General features: G+C 41.4%; 1 protein-coding gene across 1 annotated transcript in view; it reads left to right on the top strand.

Annotated features, from left to right (window-relative positions):
- The window catches only part of NEK1 (NIMA related kinase 1), a 138,149-nt gene that overhangs the window by 8,296 nt on the left and 116,092 nt on the right, over positions 1 to 13,761 (top strand). The window contains exons 7-10 of the mRNA XM_029910695.1: positions 1,223 to 1,277; positions 3,737 to 3,937; positions 7,931 to 7,991; positions 11,504 to 11,661. Of these exons, the coding sequence (XP_029766555.1) occupies positions 1,223 to 1,277; positions 3,737 to 3,937; positions 7,931 to 7,991; positions 11,504 to 11,661 (475 nt within the window). The remainder of the gene's footprint in view (positions 1 to 1,222; positions 1,278 to 3,736; positions 3,938 to 7,930; positions 7,992 to 11,503; positions 11,662 to 13,761) is intronic.

Raw genomic sequence — 13,761 nt, 5'->3', positions numbered from 1 at the left:
TTGATTTATTTTATTTAGAAATGTAGAGCTATTCTGTTCATGCAATAGTAAAGAGTTCAGTCTTGATCTCCAGCATGCTGTGCACTTTACTACATGGGTTGGAAAAATCTGAGTGAATGCGCAATCACAATAACGGACTTCATTAAACATATGAGGGTCTGTGCTGTAGCTCACTGATAGTTACTAGATTGGGTCCGATGTAGTGCTGTCTTATTCCATAGAGGTCATTTTCTCATGCCACCACTGTTAGAAGCAGTAGCTTCTAAAACTGTCTAAATAACTGAAATTAAAAAAAAGGAAAAAGCCCACAGCACTTTTAAAATACACCTCTACCCCGATATAACATGAATTCGGATATAACATGGTAAAGCAGCGCTGGGTGGGGGCGGGGCTGTGCGCTCTGGCAGATCAAAGCAAGTTTGATATAACGCAGTTTCACCTATAACGCGTTAAGATTTTTTTGGCTCCCGAGGACAGCGTTCTATCGGGGTAGAGGTGTATTTAAATACTTTAGAAATTTCCAGTTGTGTAGGACATAAAATCTGTGATACTTGCATCTCTTAAAAAAAGATTTCTCCCACCATTCACTTATCCAATTTGTCTAAATCAGATATCATGGTGATAAGTGTGGTATTGATTCCTACATAAAGAGAGTCTGGAGCCGAAATATCTGGTGCTGTCTTTGTTTGGAAGAGACACACATTTGTTTTTTAAATAGATAGGAAGCTAGTACATCTTGCAAAATGCACAAATGCTTAATTTCTATCACTTGGTTTCAAGAACATACATCTAGAGCAGTGATACTCAGACCTCAGTGGTTCAGGAGCCAAATTTGGGATCAACATTACCCCCAGAAGAGCCATAGTAGCGTGAATTCGTTGTTTCATTTACTATAGTACTATTCATATTTAAACAGTATTACAAGGGAAATATTTAGTTTTATTTATTTATTATATATATATATATAAAAAATATATTCTCACGGCAAATGTTAATAACTTAGTGCAAGTTGATAACTTGATTGGTTAATAACATAGTAAAAACATTCTGATTTGGTTAATAATTAAATCACACAATGGTTTTTATATATTGTGCTGCAAAGAGTCGCAGGAGACGCATTAGAGAGCCACTTGTGGCTCGCGCACCACAGGATCACTGTTTTAGATAATTTGGTATTTTTGGAGTAAAAACTAATTTTTTCAGGTCTGTTCTCTTTGTTTAGTGACATATGGGCTCTTGGTTGTGTTCTCTATGAAATGTGCACACTTAAACATGCAGTAAGTAAAACTTTAAAATACTTTGGAATTATTACTCTGTTTTACAAACATACCTCTTTCATTATTTTGTCCATTGCCAAATTTCAGACTGATATATTGTATTTGAGCTGATGCAGGGCTTATCATGGTATGTGATTAGTTTTGAAATTAACTTTACTATTGTAACCATCTCTCCCCCACATTGCTGCTGATCTTTGTTGGCCAACCTCCCTCACTTTTTTTGTTTGACTGCTGTCCTGCACATCTGTGCAGTATATTTAGCAACACATTTTTTTACCCTTCCTTTCAGTAAACTCTGTTTTTAGCAACAAAAGTAGCAGGTATGATAGCAAAAGTGCATTAAGCAAAGTGTAACGTTCCTTTCCTAGCAATATTGTGAACTTTACATTTAATTAGTTATTGGTGAATTCAGTCTGTATCTCTGGTGCAGTAGCATTAATGAGCTTCCTTTGTAGCATGCAGAAATGGTAAAAAGGACAGGCAAGTGTCTTCTGTTTTCTAGTTTTTTTTGTTTGTTTTTGTTAATATTATACCTTACTTGCAAAGCCTCTAAAGAGCAGTTCCTTTTTTGAAGACTATCCTTTTCCTGTTAGTGTATATTGCTCTCTTCCTTACCTTCCCATCCCACTTCACCCCTTTATTTTAGATAAAATTGAAATTAATATGTTTGATTTTGTTTGGGTATTGTCATTAAAAAAATCACACTTCTGTCTGAAACTGTTTATCTAAAATTACTGTAACAAAGAGATTAGAGGAAAAATATTTTTCAGTTAGCTTGTGTAATCCATCACTGTTTCCCATGTCTAGTCAATCAGTTTTCCCTGTTTGGGTCACTGACATGACAACAGTAGGGAGAGAGACATTTTTAAAAATAGGAAAATATAATTGTAAAATGACAAAATTTGGAAAGGGGCTTCAGAGGCAGATGTGGTACTGGAAAGTATTTACCGTATATACTCGTTCATTAGCTGAATTTTTTTAGTAAAAAAGGGAAGCACCAGAGAAGGGGGTCTGCTTATGAACGGGTATAGAGAGGTAGAGGTGGGACACAGCCCCTCCCCACAACAGAGGGAGCAAGGAGAAGCAGCATAACCAGCAGAGCCAGAAGGGAAGAGGCGGGGCCAGAGTCTTTCTGCTTCTGGCCACGCTGCTCTCCCCCCCACCTCCGAAGCAGCTGCAGCTCTGGGGCTGACGGGCTGCAGCTGTGTCGCTCGGCCCCGCCCCCCAGAGCGGGCTGTGGCCGCACCACCCGGCCCGCCAGAGCATGCTGTGGCCACACCGCCCTGCCCGCCAGAGCATGCTGCGGCTGAGTTCCCCGGCCCAGCCAGCTGGAACATGCTGCGGCCGCGCCGCCCGGTCTGGCCCACCGGAGCAGCTCCAGCCAGGCCAGAGACATCCTCTCCAGGTAAGGTGGGAAGGGATGGGATGGGGAGAGTGTGGGGGTCCTGGGCTAGGGGTGGGGTTATGTGGGGGGTGGTCACAGGTGTTACTCCTCTGACCCCCAGCTTCTCTCCCCCGAAAAATTTCCCCACCAGTTGCTGTCCTGGCCCATCAGGGTAAGCAGCTGGCGTGCTGGGACACTTTATTTACTTAGGTTTACCTCCATGCCTGCGGATGCTCGAGGTAATGGCCCGGGAGCCAAAGTTTGCTGACCTCTGAATTATAGGGTCAGCTTATGAACAGGTCATAAAAATTTTCCATTTTTACTTATCCATCTTGGGGGGCGGGGGTTGGCTTCTAAACGAACCGGCTTGTGATCGAGTATATACGGTGTGTGTATATATAATTTAATAGACTGGATTTCAAGTGATGTCCCTTTTTAACCGTTGTTCATCATAGTTTGCTTCCAAACCTGGGGTCTAATTAGTATTGTTGATTAGAGTGAATTCCAGAGAGGTGCCAGAGTACCTACAGCTCATGTTGAAATCTCAACACTTCTCAGGTTTTGGCCCTAAGTGAACACAGACCTTTTACTATTATTTTGTTCCTAGAGGTATTTTACTATCCTTTGTTCCTAGAGGAGTTTTCATAAGAGGATTGACAATCTTGTGAACTAAAAGGAAGGAGGCTAGCAAACTATATGCATTTTACTCCAAAACATTGTTTTGCATTACCATTGACTGTTGCCCAGCTCTGGGAACAATTTTTATTGGTTAACTGTAGATGCAGAGCTAGCTAAAAGCACAAAACACTTTTAGAATCCAAAAATTAGTCTTATTCTTTAGTGTGGCAGAATTGTATAAAATTAAAGTATTTAGCATCAGATTACTCAATACAGAGCAAATTTGAGATCTAAAAGACCTTTTGATAAGGGCCCTTCAAATATTTAAATAGAAGTACCGTAATTTTTTTTATTTTTTATTTTGGTATGTTTACGTAAATTAAGTCCTTTGTGGCTGTGCCAGTATGACAGTATAAATATTAATGTATGCTAATTTCTCTCTTTCTGGTAATTATAGTTTGAAGCTGGTAACATGAAAAACCTGGTACTGAAGATAATCTCTGGATCTTTTCCTCCTGTTTCTCTGCATTATTCTTATGATTTACGTAATCTGCTTTCACAATTATTTAAAAGGAATCCTAGGGATAGACCATCAGTCAACTCCATATTGGAGAAAATCTTTATAGCCAAACGGGTGGAAAAATTTCTTACACCACAGGTATGGAAATTATTTTAAAATAGCTTAATAATTCTGCCCCTCTTACTTATTGTGCAGTATTCAGCCATGTGCACTTTTTATTCTATTAAGATGCAAATTTAGAATATAAGATACTCATGAGAAATTACTTCCAAAAATACTACAATAGAAAGTAAAGAACTTGTATCTATTTTGAGGAAAAATAGTTACTACTATATTTAGCAAACAGTCACACTCACTATACCAGTAAAATGAACTACCAACAAATTTCATTTCAAGATGTTGAAGTATTGTTTCTATTCCTGAATTTCAGTAATTCAGTTGTTTAATTTAAGTGCATCATGTCCTCTGTGAATGTATAGTTAACTACAAGTTTAATCTTTGATTTATCTGATCATGTGGCTATTAATGACATGGGACTGACAATGAATTCAGTAACCTACTAGTAGCAAATGAACTGCTTTGTGACTATTTAAGACTTAACCAGGTTTGGGGTGGGGTGGGGGGGTTGGTTGTTTTTAAAGCAACCAGGAATGTTTAAATCAGGGGTCTCAAACACGCGGCCCGCCAAGCAGCCCGCCCCACCCGGCCTACCTCCAGGCCAGGGGTGGGCAAACTACACCCACGGGATTGCCCCCCTCGAGCCCCACGCTGCTCCCTGAAGCGGCTGGCATCACGTCCCTGTGGCCGGGGGGAGGGGGGAAGCAGAGGGCTCCGTGTGTTGCCTTGGTTTCCAGGCACCGCCTCCCTGCAGCTCCCATTGGCTGCCAATGGGAGCTTTGGGGGAGGTACCTGGAGGAGCGGCAAGCAGCGCGCGGAGCCCTGCATCCCCCTCCCCCAGGGGCCGCAGGGACATGGTTCCAACTGCTACGCGGGGCCGGGGCAGGCAGGGAAGCAGGCAGCCTGCCCTGGCACCGGTGTGTACCGCTGCCACCCTGGAGCCGCTTTAATAAGCGGCTCCGGGCCAGAGCCCGAAGCCCTCCTGCACCCCGCCCCCCAACTCCCTGCCCTGAGCCCCCTGCCTGCACCCCAACTCCCTGCCCTGAGTCCCTGCTGCACCTCACATCCCAGCCCCCTGCCACACCCCACTCCCCTTCTGCACCCCAACCCCCTGCCCTGAGCCCCCTGCTGCACCCCAACCCCCTGCCTGCACTCCCAACCCCCTGCCCTGACCCCCCTGCTGCATCCTACCCCCTGCTGCACCCCAACCCCCTGCCCTGAGCCCCTGCCTGAACCCCAACACTCTGCCACACCCTGCACTCCCTCCTGCACCCCGCACCCTGACCCCCTGCCCTGAGCCCCCGCTGCACCCTGAACCCTGACCCCCTGCTGTACCCCTCACCCCTCTTGCACCCCACACCCCAACTCCCTGCCCTGATCCCTCTGCCGCACCCTGCACACCTCCTGCACTCCCTGTCCTGAGCCCCTGCCGCACCCTGCACCTCAACTCACTGCCCTGAGCCCCCGCTACACCCCTCCTGCCCCCTCTGGGGGCAGGGAGGGGGCAGAGTTGGGGTGGGGACTTCAGGGAAGGGGTTGGAATGGGGGCAGGGAAGGGGTGGGAAGAGGCGGGGCCTCATGGAAGGAGTGGAGTGGGGGCAGGGCCGGGGGCAGCGAAGCGGGGGTGTCAGTGATGCAGCCCTCAGGCCAATGAACTAGTCCTCATGTGGCCTTCCTGGTCATTTGAGTTTGAGACCCCTGGTTTAAATGGACATAGGAGTAAGTCTAAGGAAATTGTTCAACATGCCTCTGTCCATGTGGAATTCCATGATCGGTTCGGGTGATAATCTTTATATTGTTGTTTTAATATAATACTAACAAGAATAGCAGATGGCAAACAATACTGATTTAATTTATTTATATATTTTTTTGAGATGTGTAAATCTAATTCGTATATAAATTGAAATTCCAAATGAACTTTTTAAACTTGCATTCCTACAGGAGTTGAAAATTCTTGTGGAATTTCTTTTAGAGCTAAAATGCGGAGTAGATCCCCATTGGGAGCAAATATTGTAAATAGTTTTTTAAAGAACTGTTTAGGGGCTTAACTGTCTAAGGGTTACCCTGTTTGTTCCTGTGATCTTACTTTGCTTCCTGAGGCCAGCATAGGTTTGGAATTTTCAATGGGGGTCTGAATAGCCATGAGTTAATTAGCAGTAATTTACCATATTCTAAAGGCAGTATTTCCTCCTGGGTCCAGTGAGGGGACTGGATGATGGGACTCCTTCACTGGAAGTTGTGCAAATCAATTGAAGGGATGTTGAATTTTAAAAAAAAAAGTATCTGAAAAACTTGTACCAACACTAATAATTACTAATATCTAAAGATCTGAATGTAACATTTTTCTCAGTTTGTAAGTGTATTTGTGCATTTGACAGCACTTTGCGTAATCAGTTTTGCTGTTTTCCCATGTATAGTCAGGTTTTTTTTTCCTTCTTGAAAAGACAAGGCCTATATAAACAACAAGGAAGCAGACAGATGCCCATAATGTTTTTAAAGAAATAATAATTTAAAAATTCCTTCCATTTAAAAGTACAGCAGAACCTCAGAGTTACAAACACCTCAGGAATGGAACTACTTGGTAACCCTGAAATGTTTGTAACTCTGAACAAAACATTATGGTTGTTCTTTCAAAAGCTTACAACTGAACATTGACTTAATACAGCTTTGAAAATTTACTATGCAGAAAAAATGCTGCTTTTAACCATCTTAATTAAACGAAAAAAGCACAGAAACAGTTTCCTTACCTTGTCAGAGCTTTTTTAAACTTTCCCTTTATTTATTTTAGTAGTTTACGTTTAACACAGTACTGTACTGTATTTGCGGGTGTCAAGGCTGCTTCCCCACTTTGAACTTTAGGGTACAAATGTGGGGGCCTGCATGAAAACTTCTAAGCTTAACTACCAGCTTAGATCTGTTCCGCTGCCACCATGCCAAAGCTAATTCCCTTCCCTCGGTAGCCTTGAGAGACCTTCACCAATTCCCTGGTGAATACAGATCCAAACCCCTTGGATCTTAAAACAAGGAGAAATTAACCATCCCCCCTCCTTCCTCCCACCAACTCCTGGTGGATCAAGATCCAACCCCCTTGGATCTTAAAACAAGGAGAAATTAACCATCCCCCCTCCTTCCTCCCACCAACTCCTGGTGGATCAAGATCCAACCCCCTTGAATCTAAAAACAAGGAAAAATCAATCCGGTTCTTAAAAAGAAGGCTTTTAATTAAAGAAAAAGGTAAAAATCCTCTCTGTAAAATCAGGATGGGAAAATAACTTTACAGGGTAATCAAACTTAAAGAGCTCAGAGGACCCCCCTCTAGCCTCAGGTTCAAAGTACAGCAAACAGAGAAACACTCTAGTAAAAGGTACATTTACAAGTTGAGAAAACAAAGATAAACTAACACGCCTTGCCTGGCTGTTTACTTACAAGTTTGAAATATGAGAGACTTGTTCAGAAAGATTTGGAGAACCTGGATTGATATCTGGTCCCTCTCAGTCCCAAGAGTGAACAACCTTCCAAACAAAGAGCACAAACAAAAGCCTTCCCCCCCCCCCCTCCAAGATTTGAAAGTATCTTGTCCCCTTATTGGTCCTTTGGGTCAGGTGTCAGCAAGGATACCTGAGCTTCTTAACTCTTTACAGGGAAAAGGATTTTGGAGTCTCTGGCCAGGAGGGATTTTATAGTACTGTACACAGGAGAGCTGTTACCCTTCCCCTTTATAGTTATGACAGCGGGTTTTTTTCCTTTGTCTCTGCTGCTTCCTGATTCCATCGCACAGTATATAATGTTAGGCATGTATGTAAGTTTTAACAGAGTTAAGACCAAAGTTTGCAAATAAAGTTGAATTACAACCTTTACTTTCACGTGCATTCCCTATGTTTTTTCTAAGAAGGCTCTATCTGTGTGTGTGTTTTCCCCCATTTATGTAAGGAAAGTGAAGACTTTTGAAACACTCTAATCTTTTGCAGGTGCATGCATAAAAATTGTAGTAAAATAACTTTGCCTTTTGTTTAGCTTATTGCAGACGAATTCAGTCACAAAGTGTTCCACAAGTTTGACGCCCCTGTTGCACCAGGTAAATATGCACTAGTGCTCTGCAGTTAGCTTCAGTTGCAGTAGGATAGATTGTATTCAGATATGGAATTTATTTTGACCTGATATAAAAAACAACCTGGAAATAACTATAGATAGATTTTTACGAAAGCATGTATGTGTAACCTACATATTAAAACTAAAAATGAGCCTCTACTTTTAAAGATACATTTTACTCTTGCCACCTTATTTTCAAAAGTAAGCAGATTGCTAATATTGAACATCAATCAAGGGATTAATCAGTATTTCTGCTGCATAGGTTCTCTCCTCATTCATAACAAATTGGTAATACTTTACACTTGTGAATTTTGGAGGTGGTCCAGTGTTGTTGCTTGGAGGCTCCAGGTCTGAGCCTTTCAACTCAGGACACCAGAGTTTCTGCCTCTGGCAGAACAAGTTGGTGATTCAATTTCTCCTAACTGCTTTTTGTCTTACAACTTCAATTTTTATTTGTTTTTATGCAGTAGTGACTTGACTTCATCTTGCAGCTCCCCTCTCACTCTCTCCAGATGAGAGGAATCACTGCAGCATTGAGGGTCTAACCCTCTAGTTTCTCTGGTACAACACTGTTACCAGAACAATGTAGGGCATCTCCCCCTTCCACGGGCCCGGTGGCCCTCCGTGGGTTAGCTGGACCTTTTCCCTGTGAAAGAGCCTTCACATAGTAATACCCTTAATCTATATTTATTAGCAATTAATGAACCGAATACACATGCAAAGGATCTGATGCTCATTGCTCCCCATAAAACAGACTTCTCCCAATGGCCAGTCAGGATTGGATCGTCTGTGGTTCCAGTTTCTGCACAGTATGGTCATGCAGGGTCTCCAACATGTAGCAGCTTTGATCTTAGGCTGCATCCCAGAGTTAGGGTCCAACAAACTTCTCTTCTGACTCTCATTATATAGTTAAAATGGGAGTTTTTCTTTGAGGAGTGTCCTTGTGGATGCTCCACTTCAGGTGAATCTGCATCCCTGCGATCAGAGAATTTCAGTAGCAGTGCCTGGTTGGTTCGCACGTGCACTGGCCCCATCTTGTGCCGTCCCTGGCTGTTACATAGCACTGTGGGACCAACCCTTGCTCAGTTCCTTCTCTACTGTCCTTGGCTTGAGATGGAGCAATGGCAGTGCCTCCGAGTTTACCTTTATCTTAAGAATTAGTCTAGATTAGGAGTAAGTGGAGATCGGAGTTCCTCTGAGGCAATGAAAATCATGTGCCAGGCAAAGAAGAATCTACTGCCTTTCAAGGCAGTCCACATAAAGTAAGAGGTTAAATCATGCTTCTCAGGCCCAGAAGGCCAGCTTTTTGTACTCGATAAACAGCCAAGGAACCTCTGCTGCATCTGCAGAAAGATAAGACTTTTTGAAGCAGAGATTCCTTCATTTGCACCTGGTCCACCTATGATTAACAGCTTAGGCCTTAAAAGTGAAGTGTAGTTCAGCAGGGACTCTGTTGTTCTCATTAATATACTTTGGTAATGAGACCAGCTCAATGAATGAAATTTCCTGGCTGAGTTTTGTCTCATTTTATTTTTCTTTTGAGGGGAAACAGTAAGCACTTTGGGGCATAGACTGTCTGTTAAGTTTGTACTGTGCTCAACACAGTGGCCCTGGCCTGTAATTATTACTACTACTAATTAATAACAATCAAAGTTCTGGTCATCTGAGCTATACTAGTTTCTCCAGGATGGCTGATTTGGAGTCATACAACCAATCACCCTAAAAAAACAAATACCCAGCCCTAGCAGCTTTTTATACAGGTATATTGGACTCCCCATCTTAGTATCAGATGTCAAAATTCATCAGACTAGCCAGATTAGGAAAGCCAGGTGCAGATTTATCTAGTCACCATTATCTCCAAAAGACAGGGTTTGGAATTAGTTTCTTTGTCTATGTATTAACACTGTAGTTATCATGATGACAAGGTTGTTATTTTTCTAGCTCCAGGAATCTTTCTGCACAAGGTAAGTTTTTTTTTTTTTCTTTACACAATTCTTGAGAAATAGTTCTCCCATCATTTGGTTCCAATCTGAAGTACTCCTTTGGGAAGGTTACACAAATGGTCATTCCTAGAGCTCTAAAGATATCTCAAGTAAGCACACACCGTTTGTATCCTGTTCATGCTGTTCCATACAAAATGCCAGTGGCTTAAGCTTTCAAAGTTGCTGTAGGCAAGATGTTAAAATACTGCACTAGTTTGCATGTCAGGTATCTGGGTGACCATTCATAGAGGGAATTAAGGACCTTCCACATGTTTCTAATGGTATTGTGGGAAGAGACTCATCCAAGGAAGACTTGCAAAGTAGGTGTCCGCTTCTCTGTGAAGGTATCACTTGGTAGTAAGGTGCTACAGAGTTCCTAAGTAATTCCTTAAATTATGAGACTTTTGCTTTATATGGGAAAACTTCTATTTCTCCTTATTATTCTATTGTAGTAATTAAAATTTTGCTTTTTCCTTCCCTCCCAACTTCTGTGAATCACATCTGCTACTTGACATTTGTTACGATTTGAGGGGAGAAGCTGTTTACCAGAATGAGAATTTTTGTACATGATGATTTTCATTCTGTTAGTAGTCTCTGTCCTCGTTTTAGCCCACCCTAGTAATCTGATAAATGACAGGAATACAATTATAGGAATTCCGTAGATGAGAAGCATTACCCATTTGTTATGAATGAGGAGAGAAACTGCAGGTAAGAAATTTCTTTCTGCTCGAAATTTTGTGTAGTCGAAATTTCTAAACTTGGTAGAGTTTAAGGGGCAATTTTGAGTCTGAAGAGACCTAGATAAGATCATCTCTCTTTCCCGCCAAACACATAGCAAACACAGCTCTCTTAAACTATGTGTTTGGTAGGAAAAAAAGATGATATCTGGACCTCATCAGACTCAACTTTTAAAAAAAGTATTTAAAAAAAAAAAAAAAAAGACTTTTATACAGTGTTGCAATAAATGTTGAAAGAAATTATATCTCAACCAAAGCATATTTTGACTGTTGGCAAAATAGTACATGTTCTAAAATATATTCTAGTATTGGTCCTGCATGCAAGCCCAACTACTGTAGAGACCAGTGTAAGTGAGTATCCTATGGACTTCATACAGTTGCATCTAGTTTATTCAAACAACTTAAATTGCTGGAGGGGGAGAGGAAGACTTGCGAAGACACTACTGGAGCATATTTGTGTCCTAGGCTGGGCGTTTTGGGTATTTGAAATTTCTCTTGCTGTGCTTCTGTGGGGAGAGGAGATGATTTTCACTTTTTGGAGGGGAAGTATCAACTGGGAAGAAGATGCTATTTTGGTAGTTGTCTAATGAAAGTGGGGAAGGCTTGGAGTGAAGTTGTGCCCCTTTCTCAAATGAATACTCTGAATGTAGTCTGAGACTTTTGTCTTGATAACAGGTCAGGTAACTTGAGACAGAGCATTGCAACAATATCCAAAGAAGACCAGTTATGTAAGTTTAACTATGAGACAAACAATTCATATTTCTTCCTTTGTTTTTTAGTAAAAAGACCAGCTCAAGGACAAATCTGTGCTTCAGCTGTGCCAGCTCAGAAAATTACTAAACCTGCTGCAAAATATGGAGTGCCTTTAATGATCAAGAAATCTGGTGACGCATCTAAAAAATTTCATGAGAAGAAGCCATTAGCTAAATTTAGACAGGTGAGGGCACAGGAGTGGTAATAATGAAGGTACATAATTCCAGAAGTTTGTTTTCATTAACTAATTTGATTTACCTTACTTAAACTACTTATAATACTAGTCCACTAATATCCTATTATAGTTGCTTTTCATTTACATCTATTGTATTGACACACATCTACACAGGAAATAGTTGCATTTAGGTAAACCAAATATATGCCTTGTTTTATTTCTTCTTATTTTGTAAGCAGATGTTGCAGAACTTGGGAGAATACTATCAGTTGTTTGGTTTGGAATGCTACTTAAGTTGGCTGCAGCTTGAATGGTTTCAGTAACCTCATTTTGTGGTAGACAGTCTTAGGAATACAGTAACTTACAAGTGAAGTTTGCAGAGCCCCTTGAACTATTTTTAATAGTCACTATTCAGAGTATTCTCTGTGCCTCTATTTCTTCATCTGTAAAATGGGGATAATGATACTGACCTCCTTTTGTAAGGCCCTTTGAGATCTATTGATGGAAAAGCACTATATAAGAGCTTGGTATTATTACTTATTAGATATTTTTCTGGTTAATCCATTTGATGTTCAGATCTATTTCTTTCTGTTAGTAAGTTTACTTGTTCCATATTCAGCACTTTCAAACTTAAACATACAGTGTGATCAGTAGATAAGAACATAAGAACGGCCTTACTGGGTCAGACCAAAGGTCCGTCTAGCCCAGTATCCTGTCTTCTGACAGTGGCCAATGCCAGGTGCCCCAGAGGGGGGAATGAACAGAACATCAAGTGATCCATTTCCTGTCGCTCATTCCCAGCTTCTGGCAAACAGATGGCACATCTAAGCAAATTGTCTGTGTTACTATACAATACATGCCCATAATGAATTGGGCTCTTCAGAGAATGCAGAAGTTGAACTAGACTGAGGAGGAAGGTACCTCTAAATGAGTAGATCCTCTTCTAAAGCAGCTGCATTTGTATGGAGGGGTGTAACAAAATCCTGGCAAAACAAAATTAGGAAGCAAGTTAGACTATCCTTTCAACTGATTATTCTTTAAAAGGTTCCATATGTTTTGAAGGAGGTACCACTGGACTTTGTGAACAAAACCAAATTCTGTGTATGAAATTTTAATGGAATTTGTGATCTTAATAATGGATTTGAAAAGTAGAAGGAGGATAAAAATGTGTTTCGAGAAGAAAATTGGCAATATGGTGTGGAATGGGGCCAGAGTGATCGATACATCTGGCAAAGCCATGCTGTTTGAAGACCCAATCTATTCAAGTTTCACTTTAAAATAAAACTAAAAGTAAAACACTACATTGTGTATACAAAAGTGAAGAAATTCAAAGCAATGGTGCCTGCAATAAGTGGAACTCTACCATATTGTTCCTGCTTCTTTCAGTGATTGACGGTGACCTTGTATAAAGTGACAGGCAAAGTATATGTTTTAAATATCTGCTTGCCTGATCACAGGGAGCCAAGGGGACAAGATTATATCACAAAACCATGACCCTTTTCCAACAAACAGAAGAGCACATGTCTCTAAATATAGTAGAATCTCAGAGTTAAGAACACCTCAGGAATGGAGGGTGTTCGTAATTCTGAAATGTTTGTAACTCTGAACAAAACGTTGTTATGGTGGTTTTTTCAAAAGTTCACAACTGAACATTAACTTCATAAAGCTTTGAAACTTTGCTAAGCAGACGAAAAATGTTGCTTTTAACCATTTTAATTTAAATGAAACAAGCACAGAAACAGTTTCCTTACCTTGTCAAATCTTTTTTTAAACTCTCTTTTTTAAGTTTAACACAGTACCTTACTGTATTTGCGTTTACTTTTTTGTTTTTGTTTCTGCTGCTGCCTGATTGCGTACTTCTTCGAGTGATTGCTCATGTGTATTCCATAATAGGTGTGCATGCTTGCCACGTGCACCGGTGTCGGAAGTTCTTCCTCTAGCAGTACCCGTAGGGGAGCCCCCCTAGTAACCCCTGGAGTGGCACCTCCATGGCGCAGTATAAAGGACGCTGCGCACTCCCCACACCCTCAGTTCCTTCTTGCCACCAGTGAAGGTGCTTCGGAACTGCTCTGCTCCAGCTTGTCTGAAGCTTCCCTCCAGAACTCTTGT

Source organism: Terrapene carolina, unplaced genomic scaffold (genome assembly GCF_002925995.2).
Source record: "Terrapene carolina triunguis isolate 2854851 unplaced genomic scaffold, T_m_triunguis-2.0 Scaffold66, whole genome shotgun sequence".
Taxonomy (NCBI): domain Eukaryota; kingdom Metazoa; phylum Chordata; order Testudines; family Emydidae; genus Terrapene; species Terrapene triunguis.
This window is presented reverse-complemented; position numbering and strand designations above follow the sequence as displayed.